The following is a 26,161-nucleotide window of genomic DNA, read 5'->3' on the forward strand; positions in this document are numbered from 1 at the left end:
GCAAAGCTGACCCCCGTCTCCTCCCCAAGACCCCCGCTTCTCCCCGACATGAACCTCGGTCCCAACCGCCGCCTCTCCCTCAGTTGCACCAGTGCGACAGTTTGCCGCTTCTCGTTCCGTGCCCCTCGGGCCGGGTGGTCTACCCAGAGGGCTGCTGACGCAGGTAGAGGATGGGGGGGGGATCGGTCATCCCGCAGCACCGGGGCGAGCTCAGGTCCTGGAGGTGATACCTCATCCAGTGCCCGTCCAACGGTCACTGCCGAAACTCCCACACTTCAGCCGGAAATCGTGGCACGAGGCCAGGACCCAGAATATCTCGCACACACCTTGGTGCTGAATGGGTTAAAAGGAATGTGGAAGTGTGTGGGCCAATTGGGGATGCTGCGTGTGAAAAGGGGACCTTTGTGTTCGGCTCAGGCTCCAGTGTGAGTGAGCGTGACCTCAGCGATCCTGTGATGGGATCGCGGGCTATTTCGGGACTAGCCGAAAGTTCACTTCTGCAAATGTGAGATCAGCAGAACTTCGCAATCAGACTCGCCCAAACCAGTCACTGTGTGACTGACCCTCGATAGTGCGGCCCTGTCACTGTGTGACTGACCCCTCGATAGTGCTGCCCTGTCACTGTGTGACTGACCCCTCGATAGTGCGGCCCTGTCACTGTGTGACTGACCCCTCGATAGTGCGGCCCTGTCACTGTGTGACTGACTGACCCCTCGATTGTGCGGCCCTGTCACTGTGTGACTGACTGACCCCGCGATAGTGCGGCCCTGTCACTGTGTGACTGACTGACCCCGCAATAGTGCGGCCCTGTCACTGTGTGACTGACTGACCCCGCAATAGTGCGGCCCTGTCACTGTGTGACTGACTGACCCCTCGATAGTGCGGCCCTGTCACTGTGTGACTGACTGACCCCTCGATAGTGCGGCCCTGTCACTGTGTGACTGACTGACCCCTCGATAGTGCGGCTCTGTCACTGTGTGACTGACTGACCCCTCGATAGTGCGGCCCTGTCACTGTATGACTGACTGACCCCTCGATAGTGCGGCCCTGTCACTGGGTGACTGACTGACCCCTCGATAGTGTGGCCCTGTCACTGTGTGACTGACTGACCCCTCGATAGTGCGGCCCTGTCACTGTGTGACTGACTGACCCCTCGATAGTGTGGCCCTGTCACTGTGTGACTGACTGACCCCTCGATAGTGCGGCCCTGTCACTGTATGACTGACTGACCCCTCGATAGTGCGGCCCTGTCACTGGGTGACTGACTGACCCCTCGATAGTGTGGCCCTGTCACTGTGTGACTGACTGACCCCTCGATAGTGTGGCCCTGTCACTGTATGACTGACTGACCCCTCGATAGTGCGGCCCTATCACTGTGTGACTGACTGACCTCTCGATAGTGCGGCCCTGTCACTGGGTGACTGACTGACCCCTCGATAGTGCGGCCCTGTCACTGTGTGACTGACTGACCCCTCGATAGTGCGGCCCTGTCACTGGGTGACTGACTGACTGACCCCTCGATAGTGCGGCCCTGTCACTGGGTGACTGAACCCTCGATAGTGCGGCCCTGTCCCTGGGTGACTGACCCCTCGATAGTGCGGCCCTGTCACTGTGTGACTGACTGACCCCTCGATAGTGCGGCCCTGTCACTGTGTGACTGACCCCCGCGATAGTGCGGCCCTGTCACTGTGTGACTGACTGACCCCGCGATAGTGCGGCCCTGTCACTGTGTGACTGACTGACCCCTCGATAGTGCGGCCCTGTCACTGTGTGACTGACCCCTCGATAGTGCGGCCCTGTCCCTGACCCCTCAATAGCGCGGCCCTGTCCCTGACCCCTCGATAGTGCGGCCCTGTGCCTGACCCCTCCATAGTGCGGCCCTGTCACTGACCCCTCGATAGTGCGGCCCTATCCCTGACCCCTCGATAGTGCGGCCCTGTCCCTGACCCCTCAATAGTGCGGCCCTGTCACTGACCCCTCGATAGTGCGGCCCTGTCACTGACCCCTCGATAGTGCGGCCCTGTCACTGACCCCTCGGTAGTGCGGCCCTGTCACTGACCCCTCGATAATGCGGCCCTGTCACTGACCCCTCGATAGGGCGGCCCTGTCACTGACCCCTCGATAGTGCGGCCCTGTCACTGACCCCTCGATAGTGCGGCCCTGTCACTGACCCCTCGATAGTGCGGCCCTGTCACTGACCCCTCGATAGTGCGGCCCTGTCCCTGTGAGACGGACTGGCTGACCCCTCACTCACCATGCCAGTATTGAGGTTCCTGTCCACCCTGCAGAAGGTGTGTGGAGGGGCCTCTCCTTTGCTGGGCATGATGATGCAGATGTCAGTCACTGCCAGCGTGGTGTGGGCCTGGCAGTCCGTGGCCCGCCGGTAGGTGATGAAGGTGCGTTGCTGCAGGCTGGGCCCACCCCCGCTGATGTTGGCCGCTCGGCTGTAGGGGGTGGTCTCGATGATGTTGCATCCCGGCTTCAGACGCTCCTTGCCCTCGCACAGGACCCTGCGATTAAACAACATGGGCGTCAGGCTCGCTTGCATAAAACACTGCCCCCACCACCCGACGGTGAACTCGCCGCAGCAAGCAGCGGGTTCCGGCCCCAGCCTGGGCAGCAGGAGGGAGCGACACCTTCCCTCTGAGCCTCTTGGCTTGGGGTGGAATAGTCCAACATTCCCCACTCCTGATCTGCTATCCGGTGAATCTCCCCTCCCCGCCCTCGGGGAAGCTGGGTGTTTGGATATTGGGTGAGAAATGGGATCAGGCTCGGCCGCACCGCCCCCCGTGGTGGAATAGCCCACCAGCACTCGCCACCCCCCCTCTCGGCTCACTCATCATCAAGAGGGGCCACTCGGGTGAGGTACCAGAGGGCGGCTGGCGCCGTGGAGGAGGGCCATCGTTCGCCCTGGGCAGAGTTGGGGGGAAAGGCAGTGGTCGAGTGGGGTGGACTTTAGGACTGGAGGGAGCAGGCTGGGCTTGGAAATCCTTACAGCTGGAAATATTGGGGGGAATTGAAAGCGGCTTTTAAAATTACCCATCTCCCGGGTAACGGTGTCCGTGTGGCCACTCAGCCCCTCGAGCCTGTTACACAGGAGCAGGAGGAGGCCATTCAGCCCCTCGAGCCTGTTACACAGGAACAGGAGGACATTCAGCCCCTCGAGCCTGTTACACAGGAGCAGGAGGAGGCCACTCAGCCCCTCGAGCCTGTTACACAGGAGCAGGAGGAGGCCATTCAGCCCCTCGAGCCTGTTACACAGGAGCAGGAGGAGGCCATTCAGCCCCTCGAGCCTGTTACACAGGAACAGGAGGCCATTCAGCCCCTCGAGCCTGTTACACAGGAGCAGGAGGAGGCCATTCAGCCCCTCGAGCCTGTTACACAGGAGCAGGAGGAGGCCATTCAGCCCCTCGAGCCTGTTACACAGGAACAGGGGGACATTCAGCCCCTCGAGCCTGTTACACAGGAGCAGGAGGAGGCCATTCAGCCCCTCGAACCTGTTACACAGGAGCAGGAGGAGGCCATTCAGCCCCTCGAGCCTGTTACACAGGAACAGGAAGAGGCCCATTCCGCCCCTCGAGCCTGTTACACAGGAACAGGAGGAGGCCATTCAGCCCCTCGAGCCTGTTACACAGGAACAGGAGGAGGCCATTCAGCCCCTCGAGCCTGTTACATAGGAGCAGGAGGAGGCCATTCAGCCCCTCGAGCCTGTTACACAGGAACCACAGGAGGCCATTCAGCCCCTCGAGCCTGTTACACAGGAGCAGGAGGAGGCCATTCAGCCCCCTCGAGCCTGTTACACAGAAACCACAGGAGGCCATTCAGCCCCTCGAGCCTGCCTTGCCCTTCAATGAAATCATGCCAACAGTGTCTCTGGCGACTCACCCAAGATCGATGAGTGGAGATTTCTCCCGGCCCCGCTTGTAGCACAGGAACATGTGCGAGGTGCTGAGGAGGCCGCAGTTGAGGTCGGCGGTTTGCCCGGTGGGCGTGGTCTCGATGCAGGTGAAGCCCTCGGGGACCTCCTCCCCCTGCGAGCGGATGATGATGGCCACGTCGGTGATGGGCTCCAGTGGCCGGGCCAGCTTGACGCTCCCCTCCTCCAGGGGCTTGGACAGCTCAGTCAGACCAGCCACCACAAAGTAATCGGCCAGCTGAGGGGCATTCTCCTCCGCCATGGCTACATCTGGGAACACAAGCCGCAGGGGGGGGGGGGGGGGGTGAACATTATGGTGAGGTGCGCCCAACACGTCCCCACCTCCCCCCCCCCCCATCCACCCCAGCTCCGCGCCGAGCGATCTGATCTCCGCCACCCCGCCAGTGACCTCAGCGACGCTGGGCTTGGGGGGGGGGGTCCCAGGCGCCCCGCCCGCCAATCGCTGCCCCCCAGCCATCCCCCTCCCACTCCTGCTGGAAGGGTGACCCTGCGTGTGGGCATCGCGGTGTCGTCCACACTCAAATAGCCACCGACCCTCGGGGAAGGGCGCAGAGGGCGCGTCGACTGACCGGACCCCCGATTGTGGGATCGCGCTGTGTGCATATTGGCTGCCACCTTTGCCTACGTAACAAGTAAGAGGGTTCCAGACCCCCACCACCCTCTGGGTGAAAACATTTCTCCACAAATCCCCTCTAGACCGCCGACCAATTACTTTAAAGTAAGTTTCAAAGGGCAGGGGGGTTATGCTTGACCTGTATAAAACACTAGTTAGACCGCAGCTAGAGTACTGCGTGCAGTTCTGGTCAGCACATTACAGGAAGGATGTGATTGCACTAGAGAGGGTGCAGAGGAGATTCACCAGGTTGTTGTCTGGGCTGGGGAATTTCCACGATGAGGAATGATTGAATAGGCTGGGGTTGTTTTCGAAGGGGCTGAGGGGAGCCCTAATTGAGGTGCATAAAATAATGAGGGGGCCGAGATAGAGTGGATAGGAAGGACCTATTTCCTTTAGCAGAAGGCTCAATAACTAGGGGGCATAGATTTAAAGTAATTGGTCGGAGGTCTAGAGGGGATTTCTGGAGAAATTGTTTCACCCAGAGGGTGGTGGGGGTCTGGAACTCACTGCCTGAAAGGGTGGTCGAGGCAGAAACCCTCATCACGTTTAAAAACTACTTGGATATGCGCTTGAAGTGCCGAAACCCACAGGGCTACGGACCAAAAGCTGGGAAGGGGGATTCAGCTGGGATCGCTCTTTGTCAGCCGGCTCACACAAGCCCAGACCACCTGGGGGAGAGGGGAGAGAGCGCATTCGGCTAAGGAGCACGCACTCAGGGCTGAAACTGAAGAGGCTCAGCTAGCAAAAGTGAAAGAGGACTTCAGTTGCACAGAGGAAGCGTTCGTCAGCCACAAATAGAAAAATGGGAGACGCAAAGGCTGTTTCCACTTCGAAATAGTGAACTGAGTCAGACCTGGGGAGGGAAACCTCACCTCTTCCGTCTGAAGCAGTCAGAGAGCTCGACACCAATCGGCCACAAGATTTATCTCGCACTGTGTCTTCCTTAACGTTTACCCAGCTCCCACAGGCACCAAACAGAACTGGACTGAAATCAGCCACACCCACTAGTAGTGTACCCGTGTTATACAGTGACAGACCTGTACCCACCAGAACTGTACCCCAGTGTTATACAGTGACAGACCTGTACCCACCAGAACTGTACCCGTGTTATACAGTGACAGACCTGTATCCACCAGTACTGTACCCCAGTGTTATACAGTGACAGACCTGTACCCACCAGTACTGTACCCGTGTTATACAGTGACAGACCTGTACCCACCAGAACTGTACCCCAGTGTTATACAGTGACAGACCTGTACCCACCAGTACTGTACCCGTGTTATACAGTGACAGACCTGTACCCACCAGTACTGTACCCGTGTTATACAGTGACAGACCTGTACCCACCAGTACTGTACCCGTGTTATATAGTGACAGACCTGTAACCACCAGAACTGTACCCCAGTGTTATACAGTGACAGACCTGTACCCACCAGAACTGTACCCCAGTGTTAGTGACAGACCTGTACCCACCAGAACTGTACCCGTGTTATACAGTGACAGACCTGTACCCACCAGAACTGTACCCCAGTGTTATAGTGACAGACCTGTACCCACCAGTACTGTACCCCAGTGTTATAGTGACAGACCTGTACCCACCAGTACTGTACCCCAGTGTTATAGTGACAGACCTGTACCCACCAGTACTGTACCCGTGTTATACAGTGACAGACCTGTACCCACCAGTACTGTACCCCAGTGTTATACAGTGACAGACCTGTACCCACCAGTACTGTACCCCAGTGTTATACAGTGACAGACCTGTACCCACCAGTACTGTACCCCAGTGTTATACAGTGACAGACCTGTACCCACCAGTACTGTACCCCAGTGTTATAGTGACAGACCTGTATCCACCAGTACTGTACCCCAGTGTTATACAGTGACAGACCTGTACCCACCAGTACTGTACCCCAGTGTTATACAGTGACAGACCTGTACCCACCAGTACTGTACCCGTGTTATATAGTGACAGACCTGTACCCACCAGTACTGTACCCCAGTGTTATACAGTGACAGACCTGTACCCACCAGTACTGTACCCCAGTGTTATACAGTGACAGACCTGTACCCACCAGTACTGTACCCCAGTGTTATAGTGACAGACCTGTACCCACCAGTACTGTACCCCAGTGTTATACAGTGACAGACCTGTACCCACCAGTACTGTACCCCAGTGTTATACAGTGACAGACCTGTACCCACCAGTACTGTACCCCAGTGTTATACAGTGACAGACCTGTACCCACCAGTACTGTACCCCAGTGTTATACAGTGACAGACCTGTACCCACCAGTACTGTACCCCAGTGTTATACAGTGACAGACCTGTACCCACCAGTACTGTACCAGTGTTATACAGTGACAGACCTGTACCCACCAGTACTGTACCCCCGTGTTATACAGTGACAGACCTGTACCCACCAGTACTGTACCCCAGTGTTATACAGTGACAGACCTGTACCCACCAGTACTGTACCCCAGTGTTATACAGTGACAGACCTGTACCCACCAGTACTGTACCCCAGTGTTATACAGTGACAGACCTGTACCCACCAGTACTGTACCCCAGTGTTATACAGTGACAGACCTGTACCCACCAGTACTGTACCCCAGTGTTACAGTGACAGACCTGTACCCACCAGTACTGTACCCCAGTGTTATAGTGACAGACCTGTACCCACCAGTACTGTACCCCAGTGTTATACAGTGACAGACCTGTACCCACCAGTACTGTACCCCAGTGTTATACAGTGACAGACCTGTACCCACCAGTACTGTACCCCAGTGTTATATAGTGACAGACCTGTACCCACCAGTACTGTACCCGTGTTATACAGTGACAGACCTGTACCCACCAGTACTGTACCCGTGTTATAGTGACAGACCTGTACCCACCAGTACTGTACCCCAGTGTTATACAGTGACAGACCTGTACCCACCAGTACTGTACCCCAGTGTTATAGTGACAGACCTGTACCCACCAGTACTGTACCCCAGTGTTATAGTGACAGACCTGTACCCACCAGTAGTGTACCCGTGTTATACAGTGACAGACCTGTACCCACCAGAACTGTACCCCAGTGTTATAGTGACAGACCTGTACCCACCAGTACTGTACCCCAGTGTTATACAGTGACAGACCTGTACCCACCAGTACTGTACCCCAGTGTTATACAGTGACAGACCTGTACCCACCAGTACTGTACCCCAGTGTTATACAGTGACAGACCAGTCCCCACCAGTACTGTACCCGTGTTATACAGCGACAGACCTGTACCCACCAGTACTGTACCCCAGTGTAAAAGTGACAGACCTGTCCCCACCAGTACTGTACCCCAGTGTAAAAGTGACAGACCTGTACCCACCAGTACTGTACCCGTGTTAGTGACAGACCTGTATCCACCAGTACTGTACCCCAGTGTAAAAGTGACAGACCTGTCCCCACCAGTACTGTACCCGTGTTATACAGTGACAGACCTGTATCCACCAGTACTGTACCCCAGTGTTATACAGTGACAGACCTGTACCCACCAGTACTGTACCCGTGTTATACAGTGACAGACCTGTACCCACCAGTACTGTACCCGTTATACAGTGACAGACCTGTTCCCACCAGTACTGTACCACAGTGTTAGTGAGACAGACCTGTACCCACCAGTACTGTACCCCAGTGTTATAGTGACAGACCTGTGCCCACCAGTACTGTACCCCAGTGTTATACAGTGACAGACCTGTACCCACCAGTGCTGTACGCGTGTTATCGTGACAGACCTGTACCCACCAGTACTGTACCCCAGTGTTATACAGTGACAGACCTGTACCCACCAGTACTGCACCCCAGTGTTATACAGTGACAGACCTGTACCCACCAGTACTGTACCCCAGTGTTATAGTGACAGACCTGTGCCCACCAGTACTGTACCCCAGTGTTATACAGTGACAGACCTGTACCCACCAGTGCTGTACGCGTGTTATCGTGACAGACCTGTACCCACCAGTACTGTACCCCAGTGTTATACAGCGACAGACCTGGACCCACCAGTACTGCACCCCAGTGTTAGTGACAGACCTGTACCTCCCAGTACTGTACCCCAGTGTTATACAGTGACAGACCGGTACCCACCAGTACTTTACCCCAGTGTTATAGTGACAGACCTGTGCCCACCAGTACTGTACCCGTGTTATAGTGACAGACCTGTACCCACCAGTACTGTACCCCAGTGTTATACAGTGACAGACCTGTACCCACCAGTACTGTACCCGTGTTACACAGTGACAGACCTGTACCCACCAGTACTGTACCCCAGTGTTACACAGTGACAGACCTGTACCCACCAGTACTGTACCCGTGTTATACAGTGACAGACCTGTACCCACCAGTACTGTACCCCAGTGTTATACAGTGACAGACCTGTACCCACCAGTACTGTACCCGTTATACAGTGACAGACCTGTACCCACCAGTACTGTACCCCAGTGTTATACAGTGACAGACCTGTACCCACCAGTACTGTACCCGTGTTATACAGTGACAGACCTGTACCCACCAGTACTGTACCCGTGTTATACAGTGACAGACCTGCACCCACCAGTACTGTACCCCAGTGTTATAGTGACAGACCTGTACCCACCAGTACTGTACCCGTGTTATACAGCGACAGACCTGTACCCACCAGTACTGTACCCCCGTGTTATAGTGACAGACCTGCACCCCCCAGTGTTATAGTGACAGACCTGTACCCACCAGTACTGTACCCCAGCGTTATACAGTGACAGACCTGTACCCACCAGTACTGTACCCGTGTTATACAGTGACAGACCTGTACCCACCAGTACTGTACCCCAGTGTTATACAGTGACAGACCTGTACCCACCAGTACTGTACCCGTGTTATACAGTGACAGACCTGTACCCACCAGTACTGTACCCGTGTTATACAGTGACAGACCTGTACCCACCAGTACTGTACCCCAGTGTTACACAGTGACAGACCTGTACCCACCAGTACTGTACCCGTGTTATACAGTGACAGACCTGTACCCACCAGTACTGTACCCCAGTGTTATAGAGTGACAGACCTGTACCCACCAGTACTGTAACCCAGTGTTATACAGTGACAGACCGGTACCCACCAGTACTGTACCCCAGTGTTATACAGCGACAGACCTGTACCCACCAGTACTGTACCCGTGTTATACAGTGACAGGCCTGTACCCACCAGTACTGTACCCCAGTGTTAGTGACAGACCTGTACCCACCAGTACTGTACCCCAGTGTTATACAGTGACAGGCCTGTACCCACCAGTACTGTACCCCAGTGTTATACAGTGACAGACCTGTACCCACCAGTACTGTACCCGTGTTATACAGTGACAGACCTGTACCCACCAATACTGTACCCGTGTTATACAGTGACAGACCTGTACCCACCAATACTGTACCCGTGTTATACAGTGACAGACCTGTACCCCCCAGTACTGTACCCGTTAGTGACAGACCTGTACCCACCAGTACTGTACCCCAGTGTTATACAGTGACAGACCTGTACCCACCAGTACTGTACCCCAGTGTTATACAGTGACAGACCTGGAACCACCAGTACTGTACCCCAGTGTTATACAGTGACAGACCTGTACCCACCAGTACTGTACCCCAGTGTTATACAGTGACTGACCTGTACCCACCAGTACTGTACCCCAGTGTTATACAGTGACAGACCTATTCCCACCAGTACTGTGCCCCAGTGTTATAGTGACAGACCTGTACCCACCAGTACTGAATCCCAGTGTTATACAGTGACAGACCTGTACCCACCAGTACTGTACCCCAGTGTTAGTGACAGACCTGTACCTACCAGTACTGTACCCCAGTGTTACACAGTAACAGACCTGTACCCACCAGTACTGTACCCCAGTGTTATACAGTGACAGACCTGTACCCACCAGTACTGTACCCCAGTGTTATACAGTGACAGACCAGTCCCCACCAGTACTGTACCCGTGTTATACAGCGACAGACCTGTACCCACCAGTACTGTACCCCAGTGTTATAGTGACAGACCTGTACCCACCAGTACTGTACCCGTTATACAATGACAGACCTGTACCCACCAGTACTGTACCCCAGTGTTATACAGTGACAGACCTGTACCCACCAGTACTGTACCCGTGTTATACAGTGACAGACCTGTATCCACCAGTACTGTACCCCAGTGTTATACAGTGACAGACCTGTACCCACCAGTACTGTACCCGTGTTATACAGTGACAGACCTGTATCCACCAGTACTGTACCCGTGTTATACAGTGACAGACCTGTACCCACCAGTACTGTACCCGTGTTATACAGTGACAGACCTGTACCCACCAGTACTGTACCCGTGTTATACAGTGACAGACCTGTTCCCACCAGTACTGTACCCCAGTGTTCGTGAGACAGACCTGTACCCACCAGTACTGCACCCCAGTGTTATACAGTGACAGACCTGTACCCACCAGTACTGTACCCCAGTGTTATAGTGACAGACCTGTGCCCACCAGTACTGTACCCCAGTGTTATACGGTGACAGACCTGTACCCACCAGTGCTGTACGCGTGTTATCGTGACAGACCTGTACCCACCAGTACTGTACCCCAGTGTTATACAGCGACAGACCTGTACCCACCAGTACTGCACCCCAGTGTTAGTGACAGACCTGTACCTCCCAGTACTGTACCCCAGTGTTATACAGTGACAGACCGGTACCCACCAGTACTTTACCCCAGTGCTATAGTGACAGACCTGTGCCCACCAGTACTGTACCCGTGTTATAGTGACAGACCTGTACCCACCAGTACTGTACCCCAGTGTTATACAGTGACAGACCTGTACCCACCAGTACTGTACCCGTGTTACACAGTGACAGACCTGTACCCACCAGTACTGTACCCCAGTGTTATACAGTGACAGACCTGTACCCACCAGTACTGTACCCCAGTGTTATACAGTGACAGACCTGTACCCACCAGTACTGTACCCGTGTTATACAGTGACAGACCTGTACCCACCAGTACTGTACCCCAGTGTTATACAGTGACAGACCTGTACCCACCAGTACTGTACCCCAGTGTTATACAGTGACAGACCTGTACCCACCAGTACTGTACCCCAGTGTTATACAGTGACAGACCTGTCCCCACCAGTTCTGTACCCGTGTTATACAGTGACAGACCTGCACCCACCAGTACTGTACCCCAGTGTTATAGTGACAGACCTGTACCCACCAGTACTGTACCCGTGTTATACAGCGACAGACCTGTACCCACCAGTACTGTACCCCCGTGTTATACAGTGACAGACCTGCACCCCCCAGTGTTATAGTGACAGACCTGTACCCACCAGTACTGTACCCCAGCGTTATACAGTGACAGACCTGTACCCACCAGTACTGTACCCGTTATAGTGACAGACCTGTACCCACCAGTACTGTACCCCAGTGTTATAGTGACAGACCTGTACCCACTAGTACTGTACCCCCGTGTTATACAGTGACAGACCTGTACCCACCAGTACTGTACCCGTGTTATACAGTGACAGACCTGTACCCACCAGTACTGTACCCCAGTGTTATACAGTGACAGACCTGTACCCACCAGTACTGTACCCCAGTGTTATAGAGTGACAGACCTGTACCCACCAGTACTGTACCCCAGTGTTATACAGTGACAGACCGGTACCCACCAGTACTGTACCCCAGTGTTATACAGCGACAGACCTGTACCCACCAGTACTGTACCCGTGTTATACAGTGACAGGCCTGTACCCACCAGTACTGTACCCCAGTGTTAGTGACAGACCTGTACCCACCAGTACTGTACCCCAGTGTTATACAGTGACAGGCCTGTACCCACCAGTACTGTACCCCAGTGTTATACAGTGACAGACCTGTACCCACCAGTACTGTACCCGTTATACAATGACAGACCTGTACCCACCAATACTGTACCCGTGTTATACAGTGACAGACCTGTACCCCCCAGTACTGTACCCGTGATAGTGACAGACCTGTACCCACCAGTACTGTACCCGTGTTATACAGTGACAGGCCTGTACCCACCAGTACTGTACCCGTGTTATACAGTGACAGACCTGTACCCAACAGTATTGTACCCCAGTGTTATAGTGTGACAGGCCTGTACCCACCAATACTGTACCCCAGTGTTATACAGTGACAGACCTGTACCCACTTGTACTGTACCCCCGTGTTATACAGTGACAGACCTGTACCCACCAGTACTGTACCCCAGTGTTATACAGTGACAGACCTGTACCCACCAGTACTGTACCCCAGTGTTACACAGTGACAGACCTGTACCCACCAGTACTGTACCCGTGTTATACAGTGACAGACCTGTACCCACCAGTACTGTACCCCAGTGTTATACAGTGACAGACCTGTACCCACCAGTACTGTACCCCAGTGTTATACAGCGACAGACCTGTACCCACCAGTACTGTACCCGTGTTATACAGTGACAGACCTGTACCCCCCAGTACTGTACCCGTGTTAGTGACAGACCTGTACCCACCAGTACTGTACCCCAGTGTTATACAGTGACAGACCTGTACCCACCAGCACTGTACCCCAGTGTTATACAGCGACAGACCTGTACCCAACAGTACTGTACCCCAGTGTTATACAGTGACAGGCCTGTACCCACCAGTACTGTACCCCAGTGTTATACAGTGACAGACCTGTACCCACCAGTACTGTACCCCAGTGTTATACAGTGACAGACCTATTCCCACCAGCACTGTGCCCCAGTGTTATAGTGACAGACCTGTACCCACCAGTACTGTACCCGTGTTATACAGCGACAGACCTGTACCCACCAGCACTGTACCCCAGTGTTATACAGTGACAGACCTGTACCCACCAGTACTGTACCCCAGTGTTACAGTGACAGACCTGTACCCACCAGTACTGTACCCGTGTTATACAGTGACAGACCTGTACCCACCAGTACTGTACCCGTGTTATACAGTGACAGACCTGTACCCACCTGTACTGTACCCGTGTTATACAGCGACAGACCTGTACCCACCAGCACTGTACCCCAGTGTTATAGTGACAGACCTGTACCCACCAGTACTGTACCCCAGTGTTACAGTGACAGACCTGTACCCACCAGTACTGTACCCGTGTTATACAGTGACAGACCTGTACCCACCAGCACTGTACCCCAGTGTTATAGTGACAGACCTGTACCTCCCAGTACTGTACCCCAGTGTTACAGTGACAGACCTGTACCCACCAGTACTGTACCCCAGTGTTATAGTGACAGACCTGTACCCACCAGTACTGTACCCGTGTTATACAGTGACAGACCTGTACCCACCAGTACTGTACCCCAATGTTATACAGTGACAGACCTGTACCCACCAGTACTGTACCCGTTATAGTGACAGACCTGTACCCACCAGTACTGTACCCGTGTTATACAGTGACAGACCTGTACCCACCAGTACTGTACCCCAGTGTTATACAGTGACAGACCTGTACCCACCAGTACTGTACCCGTGTTATACAGTGACAGACCTGTACCCACCAGTACTGTACCCCAGTGTTATAGTGACAGACCTGTACCCACCAGTACTGTACCCGTGTTATACAGTGACAGACCTGTACCCACCAGTACTGTACCCCAGTGTTATACAGCGACAGACCTGTACCCACCAGTACTGTACCCCAGTGTTATACAGTGACAGACCTGTACCCACCAGTACTGTACCCCAGTGTTAGACAGCGACAGACCTGTACCCACCAGTACTGTACCCCAGTGTTATACAGTGACAGACCTGTACCCACCAGTACTGTACCCCAGTGTTAGTGACAGACTGGGTTTGGGAGTACAGAATCTTTACGGCTGTGGGTTAGTCCCATTTCCAATGGACAGTGAGAAAGTTTCACACCTCACACTGAACAGGACTGAGATCGGGTGACGACAGTGTGCAGCCAGAGATTTGCGCGCCTGCTTAAATCCGAGGCCTGTTGTTCGGGTGTTAGGGACTGTGCAGAGCTTCAGCTCTCTGGGGAGCAGAGCTACATGGGGTAGCGAGCAAGGCCAAAGCAAGCAGGCTTCTGCAGCACCTCGCAATCCCTCCCGCGGGGGTCCCCGGCCACACAAATCGCAGCACAACACTCACCGAAAGAGGCCGAAGCAGCTCGGTGTGACTAATCCCACAGCTGAGCTTAGAGGACAGGGCAGCAGCTTGCACAGATCCAGCCCGTCACAGCTAGTGATAAACGGCAGCTTCCTGGAACCGGGCCAGCCAGCTCCCGGCACCAACCCCTCACTGCTGCGTCCGCCTCTCTCCCCGTCTCGCATTTTCTCACTTCCCCTTTCTCACATGCTCCGTGTCTGGTCCTCTCTGACCCTCCCGCTAGTTCTCTCTCTCTCTCTCATTCTTTTACCCCCTATCTTATTCTTTCTCCCTCGTTCGCAGTCGCCTATTTTTGTTTTCTCTGCCTCAGGACGGGACCCGTACCTCAGTGAGAGTCAGCACCTTCAGGAGAGGAGGGGACCCGTACCCCAGTGAGAGTCAGCACCTTCAGGAGAGGAGGGGACCCGTACCCCAGTGAGTGTCAGCACCTTCAGGAGAGGAGGGGACCCGTACCCCAGTGAGAGTCAGCACCTTCAGGAGAGGAGGGGACCCGTACCCCAGTGAGAGTCAGCACCTTCAGGAGAGGAGGGGACCCGTACCCCAGTGAGAGTCAGCACCTTCAGGAGAGGAGGGGACCCGTACCCCAGTGAGAGTTGGCACCTTCAGGAGAGGAGGGGACCTGTACCCCAGTGAGCGTCAGCACCTTCAGGAGAGGAGGGGACCCGTACCCCAGTGAGAGTCAGCACCTTCAGGAGAGGAGGGGACCCGTACCTCAGTGAGCGTCAGCACCTTCAGGAGAGGAGGGAACCCATACCCCAGTGAGAGTCAGCACCTTCAGGAGAGTAGGGGACCCGTACCCCAGTGAGAGTCAGCAACTTCAGGAGAGGAGGGGACCCGTACCCCAGTGAGAGTCGGCACCTTCAGGATAGGAGGGGACCCGTACCCCAGTGAGAGTCAGCACCTTCAGGAGAGGAGGGGACCCGTACCCCAGTGAGAGTCAGCACCTTCAGGAGAGGAGGGGACCCGTACCCCAGTGAGAGTCAGCACCTTCAGGAGAGGAGGGGACCCGTACCCCAGTGAGAGTCAGCACCTTCAGGAGAGGAGGGGACCCGTACCTCAGTGAGAGTCGGCACGTGTTTCTAATGAAGCTCTCACCCTGCCAACATATAACTGGAGCCTGGTGTCTCCAGACACAGGCACAGAAATGGCTCCTTTGTTGCTTATCAGGCACAGACAGGCTGCTCATTCAGCTCGGAGAGAGTTCTGTCTCTCTCTCTCTCTCTCTCTCTCTCTCTCACACACACACACACACACAGCAGCCGGAGAGGGAACACACGCTGTATTCACAGGGCGAATAGCAATCAGCTCTGGCAGCCCGCTCATTCCAACGCTTCTTCAGTCCCGTTTCTCCCCAAACTTCTTTCGCTCCTCTCCTCAGGTTGTTATATACTGTATATATATATACACAGCTCAAGATCAGACAGGGCTATACTGCCCCCTTTGCCAATACTCACTGTGAGAATCAGCACCTTCAGGAGAGGAGGGGACCTGTACCCCAGTGAGAGTCAGCACCTTCAGGAGAGGAGGGGACCCATACCCCAGTGAGAGTCAGCACCTTCAGGAGAGGAGGGGACCCGTACCCCAGTGAGAGTCAGCACCTTCAGGAGAGGAGGGGACCCATACCCCAGTGAGAGTCAGCACCTTCAGGAGAGGAGGGGACCCGTACCCCAGTGAGAGTCAGCACCTTCAGGAGAGGAGGGGACCCGTACCCCAGTGAGAGTCAGCACCTTCAGGAGAGGAGGGGACCCGTACCCCAGTGAGAGTCAGCACCTTCAGGGGAGGAGGGGACCCGTACCCCAGTGAGAGTCAGCACCTTCAGGAGAGGAGGGGGCCTGTACCCCAGTGAGAGTCAGCGCCTTCGGGAGAGGAGTGGACCCGTACCCCAGTGAGAGTCAGCGCCTTCAGGAGAGGAGGGGACCCGTACCCCAGTGAGAGTCAGCACCTTCAGGAGAGGAGGGGACCCGTACCCCAGTGAGAGTCAGCACCTTCAGGAGAGGAGGGGACCCGTACCCCAGTGAGAGTCAGCACCTTCAGGAGAGGAGGGGACCCATACCCCAGCGAGAGTCAGCGCCTTCAGGAGAGAGGACCCGTACCCCAGTGAGAGTCAGCACCTTCAGGGGAGGAGGGGACCCGTACCCCAGTGAGAGTCAGCACCTTCAGGAGAGGAGGGGACCCGTACCCGAGTGAGAGTCAGCACCTTCAGGAGAGGAGGGGACCCGTACCCCAGTGAGAGTCAGCACCTTCAGGAGAGGAGTGGACCCGTACCCCAGTGAGAGTCAGCACCTTCAGGAGAGGAGGGGACCCGTACCTCAGTGAGAGTCAGCACCTTCAGGAGAGGAGGGGACCCATACCCCAGTGAGAGTCAGCACCTTCAGGAGAGGAGGGGACCCGTACCCCAGTGAGAGTCAGCACCTTCAGGAGAGGAGGGGACCCGTACCCCAGTGAGAGTCAGCACCTTCAGGAGAGGAGGGGACCCGTACCCCAGTGAGAGTCAGCACCTTCAGGAGAGGAGGGGACCCGTACCCCAGTGAGAGTCAGCACCTTCAGGAGAGGAGGGGACCCGTACCCCAGTGAGAGTCAGCACCTTCAGGAGAGGAGGGGACCCGTACCCCAGTGAGAGTCAGCACCTTCAGGAGAGGAGGGGACCCGTACCCCAGTGAGAGTCAGCACCTTGAGGAGAGGAGGGGGGCCCGTACCCCAGTGAGAGTCAGCACCTTCAGGAGAGGAGGGGACCCGTACCCCAGTGAGAGTCGGCACCTTCAGGAGAGGAGGGGGCCCGTATCCCAGGGAGAGTCAGCACCTTCAGGAGAGGAGGGGACCCGTACCCCAGTGAGAGTCGGCACCTTCAGGAGAGGAGGGGACCCGTACCCCAGTGAGAGTCAGCACCTTCAGGAGAGGAGGGGACCCGTACCCCAGTGAGAGTCAGCACCTTCAGGAGAGGAGGGGACCCGTACCCCAGTGAGAGTCAGCACCTTCAGGAGAGGAGGGGACCTGTGGTAAACCACTGTTTGTATTCCACTGTGTACATGCCTCGGCTGACTCCTCCCACAAGTCCTAGTATAAAGGTGACTGCTCCCCAGCCCTTTGTATTCTGGACCGGTCGACCACTCGAGGCAGACCTTCATTCTTTTGTTAATAAAAGCCTTTAGTTACACTCTTAACTCTCAGTCTTTTATGAGTAATTGATAGCGCATCAATTTTATTAACAACATTTTTATAATGGAGAAGATCCTCACACCAGCATGCCTGGACTTAGATCATCGGGAGGCGGACTCATCCACCAAGTTTACTCACTGGCTTAAGTGTTTCGAAAAATTCCTGACCGCCTCCGCAGCAATCAAATCGGACGAGGACAAACTGGATGTCCTGACCTCCAAAGTGAACCACCGAGTGTACTCGGTCATCCAAGACGCGACCTCGTACGCGGACGCTATCAAGCTCCTCAAGGACCAGTACACGTGCCCAGTGAACGAAGTGTACGCCAGGCACCTTCTGGGGAGTCGTAAACAACTTGGGGAATCGACCGTGGAATACCTTCAGGCACTGTCTGTGCTTGGCCGGGCCTGTGGTTGTAAGGATGTAAAGGCCGCCGTGTACACAGAGGAACTTATCCGGGACGCTTTTGTAGCGGGCCACAGATCCAATTACACCCAACGGCGACTGTTGGAGCAGAGTGACCTCGACCTCAACAAGGCCTCTGAACTCGCACTATCATTGGATGCAGCCTACCGGGGCATGGATGCCTACTCCTCTGCACCGTGGACGCCGCGGGGAATGACAGCCTGGGACACGGTAGGACCGCCTCATAGTGCCGTGCCACCCCAGCCACGGCCCAACTACCGCAGCAGTGTCCCAAGGCCAGACAGCAGTGCCCCAAGGCCAGAAATGCTACTTCTGTGGCCAGGCAAAACACCCCAGAGCGCGCTGCCCGGCGAAAAACGCGATCTGCTCGGGCTGCGGGAAGAAGGGACACTACGCTAACGTCTGCAGGGCCAAAGCCACCCCGAACCCCAGCAGCGCTGCGTGTGGGCCATGCGGGCCGCCATCTTGGGCCTCCCCGGCCACGTGCGAACCACCGGTACAGCAGCCATTTTGGACGCCTCCAGCCACATGGGGGTCATGGACGCCGCCATCTTGGACGACAGCCGGAACGCAGCAGGCCCCCAACACCGCCTCATCTGATACCCGCAGCGACACACCGACCCCTACGCTGGCATCCGTTACACTGGACCAAGCGAGACCGCACCAGCTGGCCAGTTCCACAATGGACATTAAGGTAAATGGCCACGATACAATCTGCCTTTTTGACTCTGGGAGCACAGAGAGCTTCATCCACCCCGACACGGTGCGGCGTTGCTCTCTCCCAGTCCTGCCTGCGCACCAGCGGATTTCTATGGCCTCCGAGTCCCAGTCGGCGGACATCGGCGGCTACTGCGTAGTGACACTCGTAGTAGACGGGACCGTGTACGATCATTTTAAACTTCTGGTCCTGCCCGACCTCTGCGCTGCCGTCCTGCTGGGGTTAGATTTTCAGTGCCACCTTAAAAGTGTTACGATGGCGTACGGTGGACCCCTACCCCCACTCTCAGTCCGCAGCCAGCAGCTTCCAAATTGCCCGCCGCGCACCAGGTGCAACCTCTCCACACTCAGAGTCACCCCCCCCCAACTGTTTGCTAACCTCACCCCCGACTGTAAGCCCATCGCCACAAAGAGCAGGCGATACAGTGCCGGGGACAGGGTTTACATTAAAACCGAAGTGGAGCGGCTCCTGAAGGAAGGGATTATTGAGGGCAGCACCAGCCCCTGGCGAGCCCAGGTTGTGGTCGTTAAGACCGGCGAGAAGCAGCGCCTGGTCATCGACTACAGCCAGACAATAAATCACTACACCCTGCTGGACACCTACCCACTCCCCCGCATAGCTGATATGGTCAACCAGATCGCGCAGTACCGCGTCTTCTCGACCATTGACCTGAAATCAGCGTACCACCAGCTCCCTATCCGCCCTGAGGACCGCCAGTATACTGCCTTTGAGGCAAACGGCCGCCTCTACCACTTCCTTAGGGTTCCCTTTGGCATCACCAACGGGGTCTCCGTCTTCCAAAGGGAGATGGACCGGATGGTAGATCAAAATGCGTTGCAGGCCACTTTCCCATATCTGGACAATGTGACCATCTGCGGCCGTGACTTGCAGGACCATGACGCAAACCTCGAAAAATTCCTCCGCACCGCCCAACTCCTGAACCTGACATATAACAAGGAGAAGTGCATATTCCGCACAAACCGCCTCGCCATCCTTGGCTGTGTTGTGGAACACGGAGTCATCGGCCCCGACCCCGACCGGATGCGTCCCCTTATGGAACTCCCACTGCCCCACTGCCTCAAGGCCCTGAAGAGGTGCCGAGGGTTTTTCTCCTATTATGCCCAGTGGGTCCCCTACGATGCGGACAAGGCCCATCCGCTGATCAAGTCCACCTCTTTTCCCTTGACGGCAGAGGCCCGCTTAGCCTTCCACCGTATCAAGGAAGACATTGCCAAAGCCACCATGCACGCAGTGGACGAATCCATCCCCTTCCAGGTGGAAAGCGACGCGTCCGACTTTGCACTGGCCACTACCCTCAATCAGGCGGGCAGACCCGTGGCCTTCTTTTCACGAACCCTCCAAGGCCCGGAGACCAGACACTCCGCTGTTGAGAAGGAGGCCCAGGCGATTGTGGAGGCTGTGCGTCATTGGAGGCACTACCTGGCCGGAAAACGATTTACCCTGCTCACTGACCAAGGTTCAGTTGCTTTCATGTTTAACAACAAGCAGAGGGGCAAAATCAAAAATGACAAGATCTTGAGGTGGAGAATCGAACTTTCCACCTACAATTACGAGATCTTGTACCGGCCCGGGAAGCTCAATGAACCCCCGGATGCGCTATCGCGTGGCACCTGCGCCAGCGCGCAGATCGATAGACTGCGGGCCCTCCACAATGACCTCTGCCACCCGGGGGTCACCAGGTTCTTCCACTTCATCAAGGCCCGCAACCTGCCTTACTCTATTGAGGAGGTCAGGACCATGACCAGGAACTGCCAAGTCTGCGCTGAGTGCAAACCGCACTTTTATAGACCAGACAGGGCCCACCTGATAAAAGCCACTCGCCCCTTCGAGCGCCTGAGCGTTGATTTTAAAGGGCCTCTCCCCTCCTCCAACCGCAATGTGTACTTCCTCAATATTATTGATGAGTACTCCCGTTTCCCGTTCGCCATCCCCTGCCCGGACATGACCAGTGCCACGGTCATTAAATGTCTGAACGACCTCTTCACCCTGTTCGGTTTCCCCAGCTACATCCATAGCGACCGGGGCTCATCGTTTATGAGCGACGAACTCCATCAGTACCTGCTAACTAGGGGTATTGCCACAAGCAGGACCACCAGTTACAACCCCCGGGGGAACGGACAGGTCGAAAGAGAAAATGCGACAGTTTGGAAGGCTGCCCTGCTAGCCTTAAAGTCTAGGGGCCTTCCAACCTCCCGCTGGCAGGATGTGCTCCCCGATGCGCTCCACTCTATTCGGTCACTGCTCTGCACTGCCACTAACGCCACCCCTCATGAGAAAATGTTTGTCTTCCCAAGGAAGTCCACATCGGGGACATCGCTACCGCCATGGCTGACGTCCCCAGGGCCGGTCCTACTGAGAAGGCACGTGAGGACCCATAAAACGGACCCCCTGGTCGAGAGGGTCGACCTCCTCCACGCCAACCCCCAGTATGCTTACATTGCGTACCCGGACGGGCGGGAGGACACAGTCTCCATAAGAGACCTTGCACCCTCGGGGGCCGCAGTAACCCACTACTCACTACCACCCCCCCCCCACGATCCGATATCCAGCCCCAGCAGACGGCAGGCCTGGGCCCCGCGACCCGCTCGACATCTACGAGGACGACACGCCTGTGCCACAGCCTACGCTGGACTCGACGCTGGAAGCTTCACTACCCCTGCCGTCGCCACGCCGATCACAGCGGCAGACAAGACCTCCGGAGAGACTCCAATACACTAACTTTTAATACACTTCACCCCGCCGGACTCAATTTTAAACAAGGGGTGAATGTGGTAAACCACTGTTTGTATTCCACTGTGTACATGCCTGGACATGCCTCGGCTGACTCCTCCCACAAGTCCCAGTATAAAGGTGACTGCTCCCCAGCCCTTTGTATTTCTGGACCGGTCGACCACTCGAGGCAGACCTTCATTCTTTTGTTAATAAAAGCCTTTAGTTACTCTCTTAACTCTCAGTCTTTTATGAGTAATTGATAGCGCATCAGGACCCGTACCCCAGTGAGAGTCAGCACCTTCAGGAGAGGAGGGGACCCGTACCCCAGTGAGAGTCAGCACCTTCAGGAGAGGAGGGGACCCATACCCCAGTGAGAGTCAGCACCTTCAGGAGAGGAGGGGACCCGTACCCCAGTGAGAGTCAGCACCTTCAGGAGAGGGGGGGACCCGTACCCCAGTGAGAGTCAGCACCTTCAGGAGAGGAGGGGACCCGTACCCCAGTGAGAGTCAGCACCTTCAGGAGAGGGGGGGACCCGTACCCCAGTGAGAGTCAGCACCTTCAGGAGAGGAGGGGACCCGTACCCCAGTGAGAGTCAGCACCTTCAGGATAGGCAGGGACCCGTACCCCAGTGAGAGTCAGCACCTTCAGGAGAGGAGGGGACCCGTACCCCAGTGAGAGTCAGCACCTTCAGGAGAGGGGGGGACCCGTACCCCAGTGAGAGTCAGCACCTTCAGGAGAGGAGGGGACCCGTACCCCAGTGAGAGTCAGCACCTTCAGGAGAAGAGGGGACCCGTACCTCAGTGAGAGTCAGCACCTTCAGGAGAGGAGGGGACCCGTACCCCAGTGAGAGTCAGCACCTTCAGGAGAGGAGGGGACCCGTACCCCAGTGAGAGTCAGCACCTTCAGGAGAGGAGGGGACCCGTACCCCAGTGAGAGTCGGCACCTTCAGGAGAGGAGGGGACCCGTACCCCAGTGAGAGTCAGCACCTTCAGGAGAGGAGGGGACCCGTACCCCAGTGAGAGCCAGCGCCTTCAGGAGAGGAGGGTACCCGTACCCCAGTGAGAGTCAGCACCTTCAGGAGAGGAGGGTACCCGTACCCCAGTGAGAGTCAGCACCTTCAGGAGAGGAGGGGACCCGTACCCCAGTGAGAGTCAGCACCTTCAGGATAGGCAGGGACCCGTACCCCAGTAAGAGTCAGCGCCTTCAGGAGAGGAGGGGGACCCATACCCCAGTGAGAGTCAGCACCTTCAGGAGAGGAGGGGACCCGTACCCCAGTGAGAGTCAGCACCTTCAGGGTAGGAGGGGACCCGTACCCCAGTGAGAGTCAGCACCTTCAGGAGAGGAGGGGACCCGTACCCCAGTGAGAGTCAGCACCTTCAGGAGAGGAGGGGACCCGTACCCCAGTGAGAGTCAGCACCTTCAGGAAAGGAGGGGACCCGTACCCCAGTGAGAGTCAGCACCTTCAGGAGAGATGGGGACCCGTACCCCAGTGAGAGTCAGCACCTTCAGGAGAGGAGGGGACCCGTACCCCAGTGAGAGTCAGCACCTTCAGGAGAGGAGGGGACCCGTACCCCAGTGAGAGTCAGCACCTTCAGGAGAGGAGGGGACCCGTACCCCAGTGAGAGTCAGCACCTTCAGGAGAGGAGGGGACCCGTACCCCAGTGAGAGTCAGCACCTGTACCCCAGTGAGAGTCAGCACCTTCAGGAGAGGAGGGGACCCGTACCCCAGTGAGAGTCAGCACCTGTACCCCAGTGAGAGTCAGCACCTTCAGGAGAGGAGGGGACCCGTACCCCAGAGAGAGTCAGCACCTTCAGGAGAGGAGGGGACCCGTACCCCAGTGAGAGTCAGCACCTGTACCCCAGTGAGAGTCAGCACCTTCAGGAGAGGAGGGGGACCCGTACCCCAGTGAGAGTCAGCACCAGGGAATGTCTAAGATAGTCAGCACCAGGGAATGTCTAAGATTTTAAAGGAAGGGCTAGTAGCAGCAGTGACGATTTCAGCCGCTTGCCCCCTCCCGGTACTCACCCCGTGCAACAATCATCTCAGCTGTGAATTCCAGCCCAATGAAATGAATCCTTTGCTTCCCCTCTCACACCACCGGACGTGTGCAGCTCAGACTCGCAACGGCACCTCTGGCTAAGGCTCCTGGTCACGTCAGTTAGTTCCACAATGTCGTGGGCTACAGACTTCAGAGTCCGGCACTGATTTGCAAATGCTCAAGAATCCACCACAGGAAATTGTGCAACAGACCCTTCCCCGGGTATTTCCCCGGCACGCCCCTCGCTGCGCCAAACACGTTACCCGCTCTTGATCTACAGCAAAGCGTTGCATGCTGCATCTGGGCCCCGGGCCAGGCGAAGATCGGTCCGCTCTTGTCTCGGTGGTTTTTTTTTTAATCCCTTGATCTTCCGTTCGCTGCTCAGTAACTCAAGCTACCTTTTACAGAGCGGGCAGTTACACCAGAGACTTGAGCACAAAAATCTCGGCTGACACTCGAGTGCAGTACTGAGGGAACGCCGCACTGTCGGAGGGGCAGTGCTGAGGGAGCGCCGCACTGTCGGAGGGGCAGTGCTGAGGGAGCGCCGCACTGTCGGAGGGGCGGTACTGAGGGAGCGCCGCACTGTCGGAGGGGCGGTACTGAGGGAGCGCCGCGCTGTCGGAGGGGCGGTACTGAGGGAGCGCCGCGCTGTCGGAGGGGCGGTACTGAGGGAGCGCCGCACTGTCGGAGGGGCAGTGCTGAGGGAGCGCCGCACTGTCGGAGGGGCAGTACTGAGGAAGCGCCGCACTGTCGGAGGGGCGGTACTGAGGGAGCGCCGCACTGTCGGAGGGGCAGTATTGAGGGAGCGCCGCACTGTCGGAGGGGCAGTACTGAGGAAGTGCCGCACTGTCGGAGGGGCGGTGCTGAGGGAGCGCCGCACTGTCGGAGGGGCAGTACTGAGGGAGCGCCGCACTGTCGGAGGGGCGGTACTGAGGGAGCGCCGCACTGTCGGAGGGGCGGTACTGAGGGAGCGCCGCACGGTCGGAGGGGCGGTACTGAGGGAGCGCCGCACTGTCGGAGGGGCAGTACTGAGGGAGCGCCGCACTGTCGGAGGGGCAGTACTGAGGGAGCGCCGCACTGTCAGATGAGCCGTCTTTCGGATAAGATGTTAAACTGAGGCACCGTCTGCTCTCAGGTGGACGTAAAAGATCCCATATTGGAAGAAGAGCAGGGGGGAGTTCTCCCCGGTGTGCTGGAGCCAATATATGTCACTCAACCAACATCACTAAAACAGGTGATCTGGTCATTATCTCATTGCTGTCTGTGGGAGCTTGCTGTGTGCAAATTGGCTGCCACATTTCCCACATTACAACAGTGACTACACTTCAAAAAAAAGTACTTCATTGGCTGTAAAGCGCTTTGGGACATCCTGAGGTGGCGGAAGACGCTGGAGAATTGCGAGTTCTATTTATCTAAGGGGACGATCTGTGCGCCGGGGCTCAGCTGGGGTCCAGGGGGGTCCCCCCACCACCCTCAGGCGGCCATTTATATGAAAGCGCGAGCCCCGGAACTGCGGCTGTTCGGCTGTGGGGGGCAGCACAGCTTGCCTGCCTGTCCGGCGGGAGGAAGGGCCGGGGGCCCGGAATTCCCCCGGAATGGGGGCCGGGAGAGGGAGGAGGGTCTCCGGGAGGAGAGGGTGTGGGAGCAAGGTGCGGGTTACCAGCTGAGGGGGGGGTTACAGGAGGTGCTCCCGGCCTCCGGACCCCGCACCCCAGACTCTAGCCCGCGGCTTGGCTCCGCTGCCCAGGCCCGGTTGGCCGGCACCTGCAGTGAGGTACAGGCGGCCCGCTGTCCCGCTCCGCTCCGCCCCGCCCCGCCCCGGCCCGGCCCGGTGTGTGTAGGTGTGCGAGGCCTCTCCGACCTCGGGCCTGACTCCTTACCTCCATCCCCCCCCTGTGCTCGCTCCCCGGCCCCGCTGTTTCCAAGCGGCCGTTTCCCGGGGACAAGGGCCCGCCCGCCGGCTGAGGGGAGGCGGCACAGCGGCGGCCGGGAGGAGACAACGTCCACAGCGCGGCCGGGAGGAGTCACAGCGCCGCCAGGCGGCCGGGAGGAGTCACCGCACTCTGCAACCACAGCACCGCCCGGCGGCCGGGAGGAGTCACCGCGCACAGCACAAACAGCGCCGCCCGGCGGCCGGGAGGAGTCACCGCACTGTGCACCCACAGCGCTGCCCGGCGACCGGGAGGAGTCACCGCACTCTGCACCCACAGCGCTGCCCGGCGGCCGGGAGGAGTCACCGCACTCTGCACCCACAGCGCCGCCTGGCGGCCGGGAGGAGTCACCGCACGCTGCACCCACAGCGCCGCCCTGCGGCCGGGAGGAGTCACCGCA

General features: G+C 56.8%; 1 protein-coding gene across 3 annotated transcripts in view; it reads right to left on the reverse strand.

The window, feature by feature from the left end:
• Positions 1-25,863, reverse strand: part of dennd4b (DENN/MADD domain containing 4B) — a 96,511-nt gene extending 70,648 nt beyond the window's left edge. For 2 of the 3 annotated variants that reach the window (XM_085978457.1, XM_085978455.1), the window contains exons 1-3: positions 14,741-15,225; positions 3,886-4,186; positions 2,255-2,510 (exon numbers count right to left, since the gene is read on the reverse strand). In XM_085978457.1, the coding sequence (XP_085834583.1) occupies positions 2,255-2,510; positions 3,886-4,178 (549 nt within the window). In that variant the 5' untranslated portion in view covers positions 4,179-4,186; positions 14,741-15,225. Of the gene's footprint in view, positions 1-2,254; positions 2,511-3,885; positions 4,187-14,740; positions 15,226-25,710 lie in introns of those variants that run through there. The other variant, XM_085978456.1, reaches the window with a different exon arrangement.
• Between the last annotated feature and the right edge of the window lie 298 nt (positions 25,864-26,161).

The sequence above is a fragment of the Somniosus microcephalus genome, unplaced genomic scaffold (assembly GCF_052327205.1).
Source record: "Somniosus microcephalus isolate GS21.2 unplaced genomic scaffold, FLI_Smic_1.0 unresolved_chr7, whole genome shotgun sequence".
In the NCBI taxonomy this organism is placed as follows: domain Eukaryota; kingdom Metazoa; phylum Chordata; class Chondrichthyes; order Squaliformes; family Somniosidae; genus Somniosus; species Somniosus microcephalus.